This window comes from Bos mutus, chromosome 23, assembly GCF_027580195.1.
Source record: "Bos mutus isolate GX-2022 chromosome 23, NWIPB_WYAK_1.1, whole genome shotgun sequence".
Lineage (NCBI taxonomy): Eukaryota > Metazoa > Chordata > Mammalia > Artiodactyla > Bovidae > Bos > Bos mutus.
Window position 1 is genome coordinate 30,236,556 of NC_091639.1, and position 14,700 is coordinate 30,251,255.

At 41.1% G+C, this 14,700-nt stretch overlaps 1 protein-coding gene across 1 annotated transcript in view; it reads left to right on the plus strand.

Moving 5' to 3' along the window:
* The window catches only part of RCAN2 (regulator of calcineurin 2), a 284,388-nt gene that overhangs the window by 44,618 nt on the left and 225,070 nt on the right, over positions 1 to 14,700 (plus strand). The window contains exon 2 of the mRNA XM_070360839.1: positions 2,191 to 2,417. Within this exon, the coding sequence (XP_070216940.1) occupies positions 2,193 to 2,417 (225 nt within the window). The 5' untranslated portion in view covers positions 2,191 to 2,192. The remainder of the gene's footprint in view (positions 1 to 2,190; positions 2,418 to 14,700) is intronic.

Below are 14,700 nucleotides of genomic sequence, written 5' to 3' on the forward strand. Positions count from 1 at the left end.
TGAAGCAACAGTATAAGTGAATATGAAGGGAAATAAACACTTTGAAGTATTTTATCGATTTTTTCTTCTAATTAAAAATATTCATGTATTTTGGATTCATTATGGAATAAAATAAAAAGCTTAAACCATGTACCATATTTTTATTGAAAATAAGTATTTGATTTAAATACAGAAAATGTTGCATTAACTGGGGTTTTGAGAAATTTAGAATACAGGAATAGTTCTATTACATTTTATACAGAATGACAGTTTTATTTTCCACAATTGTAGTGATCTGATTTTTGAATTATTATTTCAAATTCTTTAATTTTTGGCTCCTGTTCTTAACCAACTCTAAGATTTTATCTGTAGTGCATCTTTTATATTGCCATCAAGCACTGTTTATCAGGATGCCATTTGGACTTTTTTTCTAGGAAAAATGAAAACAGAAAACAACCTCATCACAATACTACAAGTTCAAAAAAGATATAAGTGCGTGCTCAGTTATGTCTGACTCTGCGATCCCATGGGCTGTAGCCCACCAGGCTCCCCTGTCCATTGAATTTCCCAGGCAAGAATAGTGGAGTGAGTTGCTTTTTCCTCCTCCAGGGTGTCTTCCTAACTCAGGGATTGAACCTGAGTCTCCTGCACTGACAGGCAGATTCTTTACAACTGCGCCACGAAATACAGAAACCCATATTTGTCTGGGGATCTAGAATTTGTGTCTTAACTAAACTGGGTGAGGATGGAGTGACATTTTGCAGTACTGCCTTCCTGTATTTCACCCTGAGGTTCTGCATTGCTGAGACTGGGGAAAATGGAGGATGATCCTGCAGCCACATCGTAACTGCCAGGCAGTCATACCTGGTACCCATGGGCAAGTTATTTCACCTTTAATTAGTGATGTGTGAACAGAATAATATGATAGGCATGAAAATAGATCCAAAATAAAAGTGTAGATAACTGTTGTTGAAGTATGCAGGAAGGCTGATAAAACCTATTGGATTGTGTATCACAAATTGGGAAAACTCTCCCAACTGGCTGCAGTTGGGTAAAATTTTGAGTGTAAGGGGTGACGAGATAATAGAATGATGATGGAGCACACGTAGATGAGATTAAAACTGGAGAGCTTCATATTTGGGTTGCTGAGGGAGAACAATCTGTATACCATGGATCAGTTAGGATAGTACTGATTTTTTTTTAATTTGTGTGTTTATTTTACTTTAGCTTTACTGGGTCTTCATTGCTGTGCAAGGGCTTTCTTAGTTGTGGTGAGAAGGGCCTGCTCTCTCACTGTGGTGGCTTCTCTTGTTGCGGAGCTCAGGTGCTAGAGTGCATGGGCTCAGTAGTTACAGCGCGTGGGTTTAGTTGCCCCTTGGCATGTGGAATCTTCCTGGACCAGGGATCAAACCCAAGTCCCCTGTATTGGCAGGTGGATTCTCAATCACTGGACCTCCAGGGAAGCCCAGTACTGATTTTTTAAGATCTGGTGTTCACAGATTTCTTAACATGATTATCCTAGGCAGAAGAGGGTATCTGTGAGTGTGTGTGTGTCTCCTCATTGTGAATAAATTAGAGTTATCCTGATCGGGATTCAGGTGGTCATGAAATAGATTGTACTTCTTTAAATGTAGACTTGTACTAATTTTGATCTGCTTCATTTCTGTGGTATTGGAGAGTGAATTCTAGTGCCAAACTCCCTGAGTTTGAAGCCTAGTCATGCCATTTCCTCATGGACCCTGTCAAAGTTACTTAATTGTTCCTCAGTTTTCCACTCTGTAAAATGGGGATATATGGGTACCAACCTCACAGACTGTGGTGGAGAGTCAGTAGGTCAGTTAAGGCATGTAAATCATTTAGAATGATTCCTGGAATTCAAGAAATGATAAGCATTAGTAGTTATGGTTGTGGTATTGTATTCATCATGTAACTTATCAAAGCACTTTATGATTTGCATTTTTTAAATGGGAACTTAGGTAATTTTCCTAGGTCCCCAGTCCAGTAAACACTGGACATCTGGGCTAGTATCTCTAGCCTCAAATTCCAACCTTGCTCAAGTGGGGCTTTTTCCCATAGCAGGGACTGGATTCTCGCCCACAAACACATTTGTCTGGAAAGTTGTAACTTAGAGATCAAGGGGAATTTGCCCCCATACTCCAGCTATAAGGGATCAAATCCTACTCTAACTCACGTCTGTTTCTGTATCCTCAGGAATGAGGGGAGATTCTTACTTCATTGGGATGAGGAGCCTGGGGCAGCAGGGCCACATCCCGGAAGATGGAGGACTCTTCTTGCTCTGCTGCATAGACAGAGACTGGGCCGTGACTCAGTGTTTCACGGAGGAGGCCTTTCAAGCCATCACGGACTTCACCGACCTCCCCAACTCACTCTTTGCATGCAACGTCCACCAGTCAGTGTTTGAAGGGGAAGAAAGCAAGGTAAGAAGACCTTCTGCTCATGAAATTGAAGGAGATGCAACATCAGCCCTCAGCACTTCTGTTGCTTCTTTGTGGTTGAGGTTTGGAAGTTTTTGAAAATGTTTACTTGGGGCGCCTCTCGGCATGCATAGCAAGAGCAGAAAAGCCTGTTCCATTATCAGTTGACATGGAAGGTATGCATGACAAGATTATATGAGAGATTCCATTGAATCAGATCTCATTGCCTGCAACTCAGAGGTCTGTCCAATAGCAAAAGAAAAATGGCTTTAGAAATAGTGATTGCAGGAGATACACCCTTGGTTTAGGAAGCAGATGTTGTAAAAAAAAGTTTTATTTTCCCATATTATTCTTCCCCAAACTTAATTTGCCTTTCCCCAAACAGCACAAGCCCTCTTTCACCCCAACTCTTCCTGCAGTTTGATGACTGACCTAAACATGGCTTCTAAAATTGGGCCCCAGGTCTTGCAGGATTTATTAGAAAGGTAAATTGGTTGGCCATCTGAGTCTTGCTTTGCTTGCTGATACCACAGTAGGTAGAATTGTTTTGGGTGTGTTGTAAGAATTTTCTTGAAAATGTTTAACCCCTTGATTTGAAATAATTAGGGAATGAGGTTGTCTATGAACAAGCATTTTCTAGAAAATGAGGCTTCTGTTTTAAGAGCAAACTTGATTCAGTGGAGGTATTCTTGGGAGTCAGGGTAAATATTCCTTTCAGAAGTCTTTGTAAAGTTCACTTCAGTTTTCTCTGACCTTTTAAGAGAGTCTGAATGGATCAAACCTTACCTTGTGAATGTGGATTTCTAGTTGTAAATATCCACTTTTAGGCTATGTTGTAAATCATGGCCCATATTTTGAGGGGGAGGAAAGGGTCTTTTTTTTCTGAACTAAAGTATGGTTCTGCGTGAGATTAAGGGTAGGATTTATGATTGCTGTTTCATAAACTTGAGCTGTTTTTGCCAAATGCTGAAGTCCAATCTCTGTTGCCTGAACACGGTTACTGGAAGTTTTTGTTCTGGATTTTATTGGTTTTGTAAGCAATCCTGATAGCTCAGAGAATTAGGAATTATTTCAAGCCATATAAAGATAGTTTTATAATGATATTATTTTATAGTTGAGTAGTTGAAATGATGAGCTAAAAACACCCTGAAGTCCAAGGAATTATATGTGGTTAGAACATCCAGAGCTATGATCACCAGACTATTTGAAGTAAGAAAATGGCATATATCCTCTTTGAAAGAAACTACAAATTTTGCTCTTGGCTTATAACCAGGTTATAACACAGATCATAGTTTATTCAGAGCAGGTCCTCGCCCCCTGAAATCTACCTGACATTAACTATGAAACAAAGGTCTGTATTTTCTTGTTCCATCGTCTATTTAAGTATCAACAATCAGAAGGATCTTCCTTAGAGGTTTAATGAGGGTTTTGACTCTTTCCTGATAAAATACTTCTCGATCGGTTGAAACAAAAAGATTTAGGAAAGAGCCAATCTCATTCAAGTGTTCAAGAATGGCCAATCAGCCGAACCAGAATTGGTTACATAGAAAGACGGAGACGTGGGGAGAGTTCACGGGAATCTGCCCACATCTATTTTGATATTCTGATCTGTGATTGAATAATGGATTACTAAATATTCTCATTTAATTTGTATATGAAGTTGGTACACCACAGTTTAACAAATAGGATTGGGCTTTAAAATGACCTTGCTAAAATATTGAGGTGAAATCAATATGATATAGTTCCATGGAATAAGTTTCAAATGACCTAGCTCAATATAGCTAAGGAGATGAATTTTCTAATTGGTCAATGTCTACTTAATTAAACTTATTAAATGAGACAGGAAGTCTTCCACTTTGGTGCAATTTTTATAGCCCCTATTCATGGAGAGTCTCTGGGACGTCAAATAATCTGATCCAGATTCAGTTTTTATGTAATTATATGATCAGAGTTTAGGGTGACAAAGGAAGATAATCAGATACCAAATAAATGGATAATAGAGGCATGATCACTGCGACTGCAGGAAAATAAAATGTTTGAGGAGCCTCACGCCTCCCAATTGAACTGCCACATGTTTTCCTTCTCATTCTAGACTTTTCTGTTCTTCTCTTTACCTCCACTTTTTCACCCACTATCTTGATAAAACTCTCTTGTCCTGTACATCATTCTTTCAGAATATCCTTCCCACCATGTTCAAAGTTCATGAATCTGAGCCAGGAATTCTAATGATGGTAATCTTTTCCAAAGGGTGGACACTGGGGGCTCTATTAGTGGAGATAATTTTAGGTAGAGGGAAAAAAATCAAGAAAGCTTTCTAGCACTTGTATCTGCCTGTGGGAAAGGCTGGCCATGGGGATTATCTGAATTATTTGGCTTTGGGAAAATGCCTTCAGGAGCCTGCAATTATCAGAGAGCTAAGACATCAGAAATGATGCTTGGTTTTCATCTCAAGAGATCCAAGTGGGTAGGTGTTAACTTGTTTTGGTGAAGTTCTTTCTTTTTTGGCAAGCCTACTTTTTTAAAAGGACATTTTTTTTAATGTGGACCATTTTTTAGAAGTCTTTTTTGAATTTGCTACAATATCGCTTCTGTTTTGTGTTTTGGTTTCTGGCCAAGAGGCATGTGGGGGTCTTAGCTCCTGACCAGGGATTGAACCTACATCCTCTGCACTGAAAGGCGAAATCTTAACCACTGGACCACCAGGGAAGTCCCAGCATATCTACTTTTGATTCATTGTTTCTTGATTCATATCAAGAAAACAAGTTTAGCTTGTTTGCTGCAATTATTATAAAGCATACATTTTAATTTCCTTAGCTTGGTGGGAATTAAGGCTCTTGCTTTCTGACTATTATGATTAAGTCTTGGCAGTAATTTCTATTTTCCCATTTGTCAGAGACACTTTTCCTAAGCCTTTTTCCTTTTGGGGATAGTTTGGAAAGTACTGACTTGGCCCGCTCTTAATATAGGTAACACCGTAGGAGATGATCTTCTGGTTATGTTGTTTCTGTTTATCAGCGTGATACATATTCTGATATGCTCATTTCTGCCAACCTATTTAAATCCTAAGTTCTGACATCTACAGAACATTTTTCTTTTCAAACAACTTCATGAGGCCATGATGTTGACTCCAATTTTCTGTTAGGCAGAATTCTGTGAGATTGTATTTTGATTTGCTGCTTCTGCGAGAAGCGAGCAGTATCATACCTCAGTGTGTTTCGTTGTGGTCCAGATGGTTGGGATTTGTTTATATAACACAAAGGAGAACCAGAGCTGGAGGAAATTGGCATCTGAAACCAATAAATGCAGATTGCTGTTTGCATGCTACAGCTTGCAGCATAAATATTTTTGTATCAAACACATTTAGAACTGGGATCGTCACAGCAGGCAATACCTAAGTTATCAGGAGTCGTTAACCTTTGGCATTTTCCCCTGGCTTGCCTTTCTGGATCCAACTGGGCTGCACTAGTCATCTTAAGGCAGATGAGGCTGGAGGGGCACCCTGCAGGCTGCTCTGTGTCTGTGCTCAAGATAGATAAGGCTCTGCTTCATGGGACATTGGCACTCGTTGGTAGCTAAAGGGGAACAGTGCACCAACCACCATAAAATTCTTAGCCAGATTCAGTTTATTAAGGAGAAGCCTGAAAGGTGAGTTGTTATTGGCCTCCAAAAATTTTGAATTCATTTAGTTCAGTAACAACAATAATAATAGTAGGAAACCTTACATAGCATGAAGCAAGGGGCTCAGAAGAATACCGAGCCCCTAGCTTTCTAGGCATTAAGCCTGTTAATCACCATGACCACCCTACGAGGGTGGTGTCTTTCTGCCTTTCCACCTCCTAGGCACGTGGTGGGGTTGTGTTCCGTGTACCACTCTAGCTAGTTCTACCCAGTGCATAGGCAGAACTGATCTGTGCCACTTCCGCGTGAGGCCTTTAATCACCAGTGTTTGAAGAATGTTCTTTTCACTCCGCTCAGGTAGTTGGCATTGTGCCAGGCGTGCCTTTTCAGGCAGTCTGGTTTGTGGACTGAGGACAAGGATGACCCAGGGCAGGGTCGTGGGTGCCCTGTGATAGACATACAGAGTGACAGCATCAACAAGAAAAACCTCTGTTGCTTGAAGCCACTGAGATTTGGGGGTTTGTTGTTAGCATATAGCTGAGTCCACCTAGGTTGATACTGCGAATATGATTATCCTCATTTTTCAGATGAGGGCCCTGAAGCCCAGAGAGGTTGCCCGTGATTTCACAGCTGGAGTGGCAGAGCAAGAATTCAAACCTACAGAGTCTGTGCTGTTAAACATTATGTGACACTGCTTCTTCATACACAAATATTTCTTGAAAACAGGTACGATGCTTGGCTTTGGGGACGCAGTGGTGCACAAGACTGCATAGACCCATTGAACTTCAAGTCTACCAAAGAAGACAATTCAAATAAGAAAACAAGCATAACCAATCTAGTGATGCTAAAGTCAAAAGAGCATTTCATACGTATTTTCAACTGTACTCACTGTATGCACACGCACACAAGATTTTCTTGTTTTCGTTTTGTTTTGCTTCTTAAATAAACGGGCATTTCTGCCAACCACTTAAAGACGATATCCTACCATAAAGGGCATAAGATCAGAGGCCTGGTGCTATAGCTGTTAGGCTTCTTGCTTCTCGTAAATGGAGCATCTCGGTGCCTTGAGGGTGGCTGGAGTGATTCTAGGTTCAAAGATGTATATCTTTCATTCAACATCACCACTAATAGAATACACCAGCTCCTTCTAGAGCTCAACTGAGGATGCAGTGACCTAGTCAACCCTGGCAGTGCTGTGAGGTTACCCTCAAGGACTTTGGAAGGTGAATCTGTTCATTTGCAATTTTTATTTGATTCCCCGCATAAGATTTGCCTTTAGTCTGTAAGGAGATGTAAGTGTTCCCATTGTACTTTACAGCTACAGGCTCACGATCTCTTTATCTGCTGTACCCAAATTTGAAAAGCTCTGGAAATTGAGACTTCATAACCCATTTTAAGACGAAATCTCACTTGACCTAAATCATTCAGAATCTAACCAGGATTGATGAGAAGCTTCTTCTAGTATGAATATTCATCCATCTCTTTGCAAAAATATTCCTGTCTTTAACCAACAGGGACTGCCCCACACTTGATGGATCATTACGTAATATGAGGCATGCATGCCACATTGTGTTCTAAATCCCTTAATTCTGAATTTCAAACATAGCGGGTCCTAAGAATTTCAGAGAGTGAGTTGTGGACCTGTAAAGTATATAAAAATGCACCCACAGCCCATGTTCACCAAGAAGAATGAATGTATCACTGAAATCTGGACTGTCATAAACAAAGACAATTAAATATTTTTCCCCATAATGAGATGCTTGTGTTGATTAGAGATAAAGGGCATACTGAAGACAGAATGGGCTTATTCAGTTTGCACGCCTGTGCGCTAAGTCGCTTCAGTCGTGTCTGACTCTTTGTGACTTTATGGACTATAGCCCGCCAGGCTCCTCTGTCCATTGGGTTCTCCAGGCAAGAATACTGGAGTACGTTGCCATGCCTTCCTTCAGGGGATCTTCCCCACCCAGGGATTGAACTTATGTCTCTTATGTCTCCTGCGGGCAGGTTCTTTATCACAAGTGCCGCCTGGGAAGCCCTTGTTTAGTTTAATAATAGTGATAATGATAATAGTAAAGGCAGCAGCAAACCTTACACAGCTTGGAGCAAGGTGCTGGATACTCTTCAGAGTGTTTTTAGACAGTAAGCCCTTTAATTTCCATGACAACCCTTGGCATGGATGCTGCATGGGTGATCTTACTGAGTCAAACTCCGACAGTCTCTGAATCTCCTTCTTTGAGTGTCTGCAGTTGAAAGCTCTGACTTTGACCTGTGGTCACTACTCATCCTGCCCTCATCCTTTTGCCTGGTCCCTGACTCATGATCTGTTCTCGGTCCAGAGAAAAGACTCCTGGTCCATCAGGGAGATAGACATTGTTCCACGCTCATGGTTTTCTTAACTCAGAGGAGCTTCTGTTCTGTATTTATGCTGCTCCCACATATTTTGCTTCTCTTCATTTGGATTTTTCCTCTCTATACTGTGAAGTTCTAGAAGGCAGTCAAAATTTGTATTCTTCCTCGTTGCATTTCCATCACCTTGCTAGATCTCAGGCATCATAGGTGCTCAGTCAGTATTGAGTTGGATCTCCACTTCATTGGTGACTAAATGAAGGTACAGAGGGATGAATTAGCCAGGATGGGCTCATTAATTAGAGAAACAGCCAAGAGTTGAGTGAGGCCTCTGAACATTTAAGTCTAGTTCATTATCCACCATGCATTGGGAAACATCAGTTCTAGAAATAAAGTTGGCCATTCATCAGCAGAACGTTTAAGTCAAAACATGTAAGACAAAGAGATCTCAAGTGATTTCATAGCAAGATGCAAATTAAATGTCAGTGCATTGAGTCCATATCACTCTTACAGTCAAGATATGACACATATGAATAAACCTGTTATGTCAGTTTATGGTATTTTAAGTTTTTAGAGGCAACTGACCTATTTAGTGGGCTTCCTAGGTGGCACTAGCCGTAAAGAACCCACCTGCCAATGCAGGAGACACAGGAGACATGAGTTTGATCCCTGAATGGGGAATATCCCCCGGAGGAGGGCTTCTTGGAGAATTCTCCAGTATTGCCTGGAGAATCCCATGGACAGAGGAGCCTGGCAGGCTACAGTCCCTAGGTCACAAAGAGTTGGACATGACTGAAATGACTTAGCATGCATGCAGCATGACCTATTTAGTAAGCCAAGAAAGTTAAAAAAATCTTAAACATGTTTATTTCCATAATGACTCCTAGAAAAGAAAAGGGAGAAATAAGAGAAAAGGCAGCAAGGGAAAAAGAAATCCAGTGCTTTAGAAGACCTTGGGAAACTTGTTATAGGGATAGTTTAAAGCTGATTGAAAAAAACAAAAAAACGCTCCTGCTAAGGATATGTAGCAAAGGATGAACAACAGGATAATTTACTATAGTTTGTGTTGCTGAATATAGCTTGAAAGAAATTAAGTGAACTGTTGTGACCTAAGGGTGGGAAAGGGATAACCAAGCATTAATTTTAAATATTAAAGTAGAAAACTGTTATATTCGATACCAGATATTCAAGGAATCCTTAGGAGTCTCACCGTTTCTCTTGTGTCATCCTTGGTGACTTTGACAGATTTGCTTGTTGTTTTCAAGAATGTTTAAATTGTAAAAAGGCAGTGCCTATCATTGTACTCAATACATTGGTTCTGTTTTTTCTCTGGAGGAGGACTGGGGACCATAATTAGTCACTGCTAATCACTTGGGGACACCTGCCAGATGAGAGCCCAGCATGGGCCAGATTTGAAAGCTGTTGCAGGACACTCCCTGGAACCGTAACCTTTCTTGAAGTGACTAAAATATTCCAGAGGCATATTTAGTGGCTTGCTTCCCCACAGCACTGAGTGACCCCCCTGGGGCTCAGGCGCCTAACAAGCCACTCGAAATGCCCCATTTAACAACCTGGAAATAATTGAGGCAGTGAGAAGAATTAGGCCCGATGCACAGAGAGCCGGGAGTATTTGGTTTCTGTGCCAAACACGGGGTGAGCGTGTGTTCCTGCTGCCACCTGGGGAAAAACGGCTGCCGTGTTCTGATGAGACTGGGATCCTATTAAACAGGGACTTGGTGCTTTCTCCCCCTTTTGGAAAAATGAAGGTACTTGGAACTCAGTGCGTGTGGTTTTCATCAGAGCTACTGACAGCCTGTTGAGTGACTCTGAGACTTGTTCAATGGGCGGATGCCGTCTCAAGGCACACCGCCTGTGGCCAGGCAGGCGAACTTGTGAAAATGCTCTGTTGATGGGGTCGAAAAAGACCTGAGCAGTTGTGGGTGGCGGGGCAGGTGGAGGGCAGGCTGAATTCCATCCTCCTTCGCTGTCTTCCTGGACCCGAAGCCCTTGAGAAATGCACAAACAGCTCACCCGTCACAGTGGTGCGTACGTGCCAAGTCACTTCAGTCATGTCTGACTCTTTGCGACCCCATGGACTGTAGCCCGCCAGGCTCCTCTGTCCATGGGATTCTCCAGGCAAGAATACTGGAGTGGGTTGCCATGCCCTCCCCCAGGGGATCTTCCCTACCCTGAGATTGAACCCACGTCTCTAACGTCTCCTGCATTGGCAGGTGGGTTCTTTACCATTAGGGCCACCTGGGAAGCCCCCATCACGATGGTCCCAGTCTAATAAGATCATCGTCAATTATTTACAATTTAAGAGAATTTATAGGGGTTTCCCTGGCAGTCCAGTGGTTAAGAATCTGCACTTCCACTGCAGGGGACACGGGTTTGATCCCTGGTTGGGAAGCTAAGATCCTGCGTGCCACACTGCCCAAAACTCTAAAGGTTCTACAAATTCGAGAGTAACAGTTGCATTCTCTTGCCTCAGAACATTCCTTTTTTAAGAGGTGGTTTTGGAGACGGAGCCCAGGGAAAGGAGGGGGAAGAATAAGATTTATAATTATTTTTCCTTGCACTCACCAGCAAAAGTTGGCCTGGGTTTCACCTGGCCTTTCTTGGCTTTTTTGACTCTGGTCCCAGCTTGGTGGTCATGAAATTCTCAGCCAACTTAGAGATAACCAGAGGAAGTCAGAGAGTTTGGACATGAACTTTAAAACTCTGCTAAGGTATCCTTCACAGCAGGCCAGACATTTAAGCTCAATGGTTGAGATCAGTGTGATATATGACTGGATACCAATTCGCGTGACACTTTTTCTATGAGAGTGGGGGTTGTGAAGGTGCTGCTTACATATGTATTTCATTATTATCTGCTCAATCATACTCCTTTATATAGAATATATAGAACCATAATGTGTAGCTTTTTTTTTAATTTGATCAATTTCTAGTAATATTTTGATAATGTTGTATTTTACTGGGAATGTTGTATTTTAGAGCATAACCATCATTTTAAACATTTTAAGCAACTCTATCAGTGATTTGAAGGGGAGACCCATTGAATTGATACCTGACATAGTTAAGATTTTTCATCAAATGTGTTGAACTATCATATCTCATACTTTGTTCAAAATCTACAGTTTTCCACCAGGTTTGTAGCTATTATGAACCCCAAGCTACTTAGTTTATTATTAATACATAGAGTACACCATGTTATGGATTGCCTAATCCAACTAGATGATTGTTGTCTTTTTTTATTTTTAAAAAAAGTAAACAAAATTTTTTGTAGCTGTGCTGGGTCTTTGTTGCTGCTTTCACTAGTTGTGGGGCTGTTCTCTGGTTGCGATATGCAGGCTTCTCATCGTGATGGCTTCCCTTGTTGCAGAGCACAGGCTCTAGGGCATGTGTGCTTCAGTAGTTGTGGTGTGTGGACTTGGTAATTGTGGCTCACTGGGGCTTAGTTGCCCCACGGCATGTGGAATCTTCCTGGACCAGGGATTGAACTCGTGTCTTCTGCATTGGCAGGCAGATTCTTAACTGCTGGGCCACCAGGGAAGTCTGATTGTAAGCATCTTGAGGACAGCAGAGCCAGCTCCTCATTTTTCTGCATCCTACACTGTCCAGCTCTGGACCTAACACGGGCACTGACAGGGAGGCAGGCGGGCCAGTGAGAGGGGAATTGGGTTCAGACACCCTTGAGTCCAAATCCTGCCTCTTGGGCATCCTACTTACGTGATCTTGACCAGTTTAGCTTCTGAGTCTCAGTTCCCTCTTTGATGAGATGAGTTCACTGTACTTTCATTCTTGGTTGGTTATGTGATTAAACAAGGTGACGTGGATTGAGGAGGTGGCTCTAGACTAGATCTTTTTGGTAAACATTAATCTCTTCCTCTCCACCCAGGTAAAGCTGGGACTGCCTCTGCTTCCAGAAAGGAAGAGCTTTTCTAAAAACATGCAAACCTAGATGAAAGAAAGGTTTCATTTACCCACCTCTTTGTAGGGTCCTAATGATGTTTGTTTCGGATCATAGACTCTGTCGAGAAAGTTAATCTCAGTTTTTGCCACAAGAAAGCTGTTTCTGCATTTGTTATAGGACACATGTGGTTCACTGCTGCCCATATAAGGTCCAGGGGATACGTTTCGTTTAGAATACAATGCCAAGAAAACTCTGTTGACTCTGAGGAACTAGTATTTTTCTCATTAGGGGAATTATGTAACTTATATAATACTCACTTTTATGTAACTTATATAAATCTTAATTTATGTAAGTTACAGAAGTCTTCCCAAGGAGCTCAAAATAAAAATTATTACTCAGGCATAGCCATTCTATTTATTCTTACTGGTCTTGATATTCTTTTTCTCTTGTATTAACCTGTCTGTATGTGTAATGTAAAGTGTTTTTCTGACTTCTGATCAAATTTTATTCATATTTTGCATTTATATGTCTTATGAAACAATCATCTTTCAACATGTAAAGGAGGCTGGTTGGGAGTCACTAAGGTTTATTTTGCAGATACTTGAAATTCCACTATGAACTGAAAAAAAAAGTCACCTAAATTAGTGGATTCTATATTTTCAGAATAACACACACACATTCACTTTTTCTTTTTTTGCTATAACTCACGTTATTTGGAAGGACAGTTTTTAAACATCTTCAAAGGAGAAATGAGACTTGGCTGTCACAATTAACAGCAGCATCTTCTACAGCACATGGGATCTGTGTGTTTTTATAAAATCACCTGATCACATAACTTTTTAAAGTTTGACTCTTAGAGCTAACTGTTATGCTACTATTAATCTGTGGGAAAATGAACACGCATAAGCCATTTGAGGATATGTGTATTTAAGGTTGTCCTTATACTAGTCTACTTTTGAATCCTAAAGTCCTAGAGCCAAACTATTTCATGGGAAGTTGCTTCAGTTTCAAGGCTGGAGATTTTTCTTCTTTCCTTCAAGTAGACTACTTTCCTCCTCAGTATTGTGTTCTCTCCAGTTGCAAAACTTGGAACAGAAGTCCACTTACAATGAATCACTGTGTCAGTGAAGTTCAAGGCATTGCGAGGAGTATAGAAGAGGTAGGAGCTTGGCTCTTCAAATAGCCTCTTTTGAAAATTTCAGAGAAAAGAGAGTCTCAGGGTCAGAAATTTGGCACTGATAACTCGCTTTCATTACATGTTTTCCTGCAGATTGTCTTGCTGTACATATGGGAGGATGTGGCCATGGTGACTGATTTATTTATTTTGCATATATATTTAAAACAATTTTTTTTTTTTTGCTTTTCATTTTGTATTGAGCTATAGCCAGCTGATTAGCAATGTTGTGATAGCTTCAGGTGTACAGCACAGTGACTCCATCATACATATACATGTATCCATTCTCCCCCAAACTCCCCTCTCATCCAGGCTGTCACGGAGCATGGAGCAAAGTTCCCTGTCTGTACAGTAGGACCTTGCTGGTTATCCATTTTAAATACAGCAGAGTGTACATGTCGATCCCAAACTCCCTGCCTATCTCTTCTCCCCGTTCTTCTTCCAGGCAACCGTAAGTTCGTTGTCTAAGTCTGTGAGGCTGTTTCTGCTTTGTGTTAATAAATAAGTTCATTTGTGTTATTTCTTTCTGGATTCTGCATGTAAGGCATGGCATACAACATGTCTCCTTCTCAGTCTAACTCACTTCACTCAGCATGACAGGGCCATGGTGGTTTAGGCAAAAGAGGAGAAAGAGGCTCTCCCTTGGGTTTCCCTAGCCGGCCTTTGCCCTGCTGTCTGTCGACAACCCCTGGCTCCGGTGGGGCTGACAGTCATCTCTGAGTTCACGTGTCTGAGCAAGTAAGGTCCCTTTCAAAGGGCTCCATTTTTGGCAGCACTGATAGAACATTCTTTGCAGTGTTTTGAGTAGTGCAAAGCCTTTTAGTCAGGGTGGATTTGAGGTTGTGGAAACAAGTCACTCAGAGCTGTGTACAGTGAGTGACTCAGGTGGGTAACCCACTCAAGTAAAAACATTTTAATCTAAAAAACCACATGTACAAAGCACCGGAATGAGGAATAGCTATAAAATCAGAGGAATGACTCTCTTCTGGAGCTTGGGACTCTTGGGAACTTCAGAAATGCATTACAAAGGCATGGCTGGAAGAAAGTCACCTTTTTGAAAAAGAAATACTCTGATTTTGAAGGCCGTATGAAAAAGGAACATGAAGTATATCTTTGGTAACTTTTATATTGATTATATGTTAGAATGATGGTATTTTGGGTATATTCAGTTAAAGTATGTTATTAATCTTAAAAGGAAACAGCTGCACAGGTAAAGCCTAGTGTATTGAATAAGA